Source organism: Lepidochelys olivacea (genome assembly GCF_965140295.1).
Source record: "Lepidochelys olivacea isolate rLepOli2 genome assembly, chromosome: 14".
NCBI classification, from domain to species: Eukaryota; Metazoa; Chordata; order Testudines; family Cheloniidae; genus Lepidochelys; species Lepidochelys olivacea.
Window position 1 is genome coordinate 42,247,240 of NC_140424.1, and position 5,071 is coordinate 42,252,310.

General features: G+C 54.6%; 1 protein-coding gene across 1 annotated transcript; it reads left to right on the forward strand.

Annotated features, from left to right (window-relative positions):
- Window positions 1–308: 308 nt before the first annotated feature.
- On the forward strand, window positions 309–3,832 carry LOC311530311 (uncharacterized protein). Its single transcript, XM_084646758.1, has 2 exons — window positions 309–455; window positions 2,711–3,832. Exons 1-2 carry the CDS (start codon window positions 380–382, stop codon window positions 3,199–3,201), a joined length of 567 nt encoding a protein of 188 aa, XP_084502884.1. The 5' UTR covers window positions 309–379; the 3' UTR covers window positions 3,202–3,832.
- The last annotated feature ends 1,239 nt before the right edge of the window (window positions 3,833–5,071 follow it).

Consider the following 5,071-nt stretch of genomic DNA (forward strand, 5'->3'; position numbering starts at 1 on the left):
GGGGGGGAGGGGGAAGGGGGCTGGGAGCCAGGACTCCTGGGTTCCATGCCCAGCTCTGGGAGGGAAGCAGGGTGTAGTGGTTACAACTCAGGGGCCCTGTTTTCTGTGGTGGTTTCATCACCCCTATCCCCGCTTGACGCATTGCCTGCCTGTAGGAGGCAGCTCCCCAAATATCCTGTCTGGCTCTGTCGAAACAGAGAGAGACTCTCCCAGCAACCAGCTTCCTACACGCCCCAACCTGGGAACCCATGGCCCTGCCCCGTGCAGCTGGGGATAAAAGCCATCCCCTTGAGCAAGGCTGCAGCCACCTCTGGCCCGTGCTGCACAGCATCCCGGGGATAGCTACAGCTACCTGGCTCCCCGCGAGATACCTGGCGAGATGCAGCTGCAGCAGGGATGGGTCCCACTCGGGCTGAAATTAACCATCCTACTGGCACTGTGCCTGCATCTGCCAGGTAGGTACCTGCCCGTGGGAAAGGCAGATCTGGGGGGATCCCTGGGCAAAGTTATTTGGGGGGCACTGCTGATTAGGCAGGTGGCTGAACAGAGAGGGATATTTTGGGGTGTCATTGGGAGGAGATTGGTTAGAGCAGGGGGGGCTGGGAGTCAGGACTCCTGGGTTCTATCCCCTGCTCTGGGTGGGGAGTGGGGTCTAATGGTTAGAGCCGGGGCGGGGGGAGTGGGAGTCAGGACACCTGGGTTCCATCCCCAGCCCTGGGAGGGAAGAGGGGTGTAGTGGTTAGGGCGGGGCGGGGCGGGGAACCAGGACACCTGGGTTCCATTCCCAGCTCTGGGAGGGAAGCAGGGTGTAGTGGTTAGAGCAGGGGAGGCTGGGAACCAGGACTCCTGGGTTCTATCCACTGCTCTGGGTGGGGAGTAGGGTCTAGTGGTTAGAGTCAGAGGGACTGCAAATCAGGGGTCCTCTATTCTAACAGGTTGGGACATTCTGGTGTGCCGGACACTGATCAGGGAGCTGGTTAGCACTGAATGGTGTTTTGGGTTGCCAGCGGGGTCGAAAAACTGGGTCAGCAGCTTTGTGTGTTTGTGTGTGGGGGGGTGAGGAGCTTGAGATATTTTGGGGTGTCACTGGCCTGCTAGCACTGGATAAATAGCTACAGTGAATCATAGATGGGGTGCATATCTGGGGGTGTCTCCTGGGTTCAGATATTAGCAAGGGAGCTGAGTGTAGGAGAGGCTGACCCGGGAGAAATAGTGTGGGGCGTCAAGGAGACAAATAGTAGTTGAGCAACTGGGCGGGGTGTATTCTGAGGTGACGCACCGCAGGGAGGGATATTTTAGGAGGCAGGTTCGTGTGCTGGGAGGTACCTAGCCGGCCGGGACATCTGGGATGTCAGTAGGGTACAAACATTAGGGAGAGGGTATGGACTCTGGGGAGCGGGCGGTGGGGTGGCGAAGGGGTGTGTGTGAGATAATCTTGGGGTGTCTGAGGAGCAGGATTTAAGGATTTTAGCAGGGCTCGTTCCCATTGGCAGAGACAGTGCCATGTTGCTGGAGGGAATGTCTCCAACAGCCGGTGTTGTAGCAAGGTACATCTGAGGGCTGGCAGCAGGCGTTTGATATCTCCTTCCCTGATCCGGATGCAGGAAGGAAGGCAAATAGCCATGCCAATGTGACAGGACTGGGAGGAGATGCTAATACCAGCAAGGGAAAATAACCCGAAGGAATTCAGCAAGGGGGGAATCACTGAAGGGGATTTGAGGCAGCTAATACAGCTAGGGGAATAATTCCACTGGCGGCAGAAACCTTGGCAAGCAGGAGCGGCCGGGAGAGAACAAGTGTAGCAAGGAAAGTAAGGCATGGCGGGCCTGGAATGTTATTATTAACACACACATTTATTAGGTAGAGCTTACGGCCCAGCCAAGGTTTGTAGATTCATAGATTCCCAGGCCGGAAGGGACCATTATAATAATATAGCCTGACCGCCTGGGTAACCGAGGCTAGAGAAACTGCCCTCAAATAATTCCTCGAACAGATCTGTTAGAAAAAACATCTATAATTCTCCAGAGCAGGGGAAGCATCCCTATGCCTTACCTAGCAAATACCTGCACCTGTAGGCTACGCCTCTTGAGATACAGACTGTCAGTGATGGGACAAGGTTCTCATGGTTAATTACTCGCACCGTTAAAAATGTACACCATATTCCCCATCTGATTTTGTCTAGCTTCAACATCCAGCCATCGGATGGTGTTAGACCTTTCTCTGCTAGGCTGAAGAGCCCATGGATTAAATATTTGTTCCCCACAGACTGTGATTAACTCACCCCTTTGCCTTCTCTTGGTTAAGCTAAATAGATGGAGCTCTTTCCCTGCAAGGCAGATTTTCTAAACCTTTAATCATTCTCGTGGCTCTTCTCTGACCCCACCCCAATTTACCAACATCCTTCTTGGCCTGTGGCCACTAGAACTGGGCACAGGATTCCAGCAGCAGTCGCCCCAGTGCCAAATATAGAGGTAAAATAACCTCTCGGATTCTATGCGAGATTCCCTTGTTTATGCATCCCAGGGTTGCATTAGCTGTTTGGGCCACAATGTCACACTGAGAGCCGGGCCCATCGTGCCAGGAGCTGTACAAACACAGAATCATAGCTAGAACCTGCCCCAAACATGACGTTAATAACCTAAATACCTTTGAAGAGTTGGGCCGTCCAATCTTATCGGACAACCTTGTCTCCCCGTTGTGGTCTCTCTAGGTGTGACACCCAGGAGCTTTCAGCTTCCCGAAGGAGGAAACCTGGGTCGGTCCCGGCGACAGGCCGACGACGATCCAGAGCCTAGTTCCTCGGAGGAGGAGGTGATGGAATTCTTTGAGCCCCTGCTCCGGGTCTTACAAGGAATCCCAATTCCTACGCTGTCCTCCTCGACTGACATATGGTCCTGGCTCCCTGCCCTGCAGAATCTGCTAGACCCAAAAAATCAGACCTCCATTCCTGGGCCAACAGCACAACCAGAGAAGCCCACGGCTGACTCAACATCAGCACCTAAGACATCTGCTTCTCCCAGGGCAGCAGCACTGAAGCTGCCTGTCTCCATCCAGCCCGTGGTACCTAAAATCCCCTTCACTGCCCAGCCGCCTCGTCTGGAGCTCCCCGTCTCCATCCAGCCCCGGGCATCAGAGCTGGCTAGCTCTGTCCAGCCAGCCACAGATGAGCTGGTTTCATCTCCCGATGAAGAGAGCTGCTAATGGGGCAGGGAGTCAAGACTCCTGCATTCTATCCCCAGCTTTGGGAGTCGAATGGGGTCTAGCGGGTTACGGTGGTGGAAGCTGGGAGCCAGGACTCCTGAGTTCTGTCCCCAGCTCTGGGAGAGGCCTTGGGGGCGGGGGGCGTCTAGTGGATTAGAGTGGGGGCAAGGGTGGGAGTCATAGAATCATAGAATATCAGGGTTGGAAGGGACCTCAGGAGGTCATCTAGTCCAACCCCCTGCTCAAAAGCAGGACCCATACCCAATTAAATCAGGACGCTTGGGTTCTTTCCCTACCTCTGATAGGGGATTGAGAGCTAGTTATTAGCCCCTGGTTCGGGTCTTACAAGAAATCTCAGCTCCTATAGTGCCCTCCCCAGAAGCCGTATCGTCCTGGCTCCCTGCCCCACAGAATCTGCTAAAGCCAAGACTTCTGGGTTCCATCCCTAGTTTTGCCACTCCCGCCCCAGCCCATGCTCCGTGCCTCAGTTTCCCCCTTTAGTGACTCCCCGGTGCCTCTGAGCGCCCGGCCAGGATTTGCTGTGAGGCTGCTGTAGAACTAGTGCCGGTGCCTGAGGGTTTCCTGGGTACCAGCTCCTGAAATGTGCTCTCAATAAAAGACCTGAACCATAGACATGGCTCCTGTTGTTGCTATGGGTGAATCTGGGGCCAAACCAGCCGCCCCTGGAACCCAGCCTCTGGGGGTGGGTGTGGAGGTGGGGGTGGGGGTGGGGGGGGGCACCTGTCCCAGGGAGCTCTACCCGATGCCTGTTGTGCTGTAGCCTTACACCTGCAGGGACCCACTCTTGTGGGGTAGATGGGAGCTCCATCTGCCATTCACTCCTTGGCTCATCCGGCAGCTGCGATGGGGAGACCCCTCCCTCTAGGAAGGGGGAAGTCACCCGCTCCTTTAATACAAGCCAAGGACCCACGCTCGCTTACTGCTGAGCTGGGCTGGGCCGGGCCCACACTGGAGCTGGTGCCCCCTAGAGGGGCAAGGGCCCCTATTCCATTCCCCAGCCCCCTACACCAGCCAGCCCCCCCTGCCTTGTTGCCAGATTGGACCTGCCGTCCCCCTAGAGATGTGAAGTGCCCCATATCCTATTACACAATCCCTTGAGCCAGCCAGTCCCTCCAACCTGGGTCTGGATCAGGGCTGGCGTCCCCTAGAGATGGGTGTCCCCATTCTGCCACCCAGCCTGGCAAGTATCACTATTTCATAGGTTGCAGGTCTAAAATGAATAGGCAGCAGGTTTAAAACAAACAAAAGGAAGTATTTCTTCACACAATGCACGGTTAACCTGTGGAACTCATTGTCAGGGGATGTTGTGAAGGCCAAGACTATAAAAGGTTCAAAAATCAACTAGATAAGTTCCTGGAGGACAGGAATATCAATGGCTATTAGCAAAGATGCTTGGGGATGCAAGCCCATGCATTGGGCATCCCTAGTCTCTGCTTGCCAGAACCTGGGAATGGATGACAGGACGGATCACTCCACAAATACCTGTTCTGTTCATATCACTTGGAGCATCTGGCATTAGCCACTGTTGAAAGACAGGCCATTGGGTTAGACTGACCATTAGTCTGACCCAGTATGTCCGTTCTTATATTTGTATGGCCTATCCCACATCTATGCATTTTGAGATAGGGTGAGATAGCTGTCCATAGCAGGCACCATTCTCCAATAAAATGTATTAACCCCAGCTGACTCCCCGCTTTGCCCCATCCATCAAACCCAGTATCCCCTCCACTCATTGGCAGGCCAAGAGGATAGGCTTGAAACAGACCAGAGGATACTACCATGACCCCTGCCATTTAACAGAGCTGTTGGGTACTGACCGGTGACCAGCATCTGCTGCCAGAGCTGCCGG

Excerpts from the sequence above, each read along its gene's own strand:
- LOC311530311 (XM_084646758.1), top strand. The coding sequence starts at position 380 with ATGCAGCTGCAGCAGGGATGGGTCCCACTCGGGCTGAAATTAACCATC. Across the intron at positions 456-2,710 it reads ACTGTGCCTGCATCTGCCAG|GTGTGACACCCAGGAGCTTT; the intron begins GTAGGTACCTGC and ends TGGTCTCTCTAG.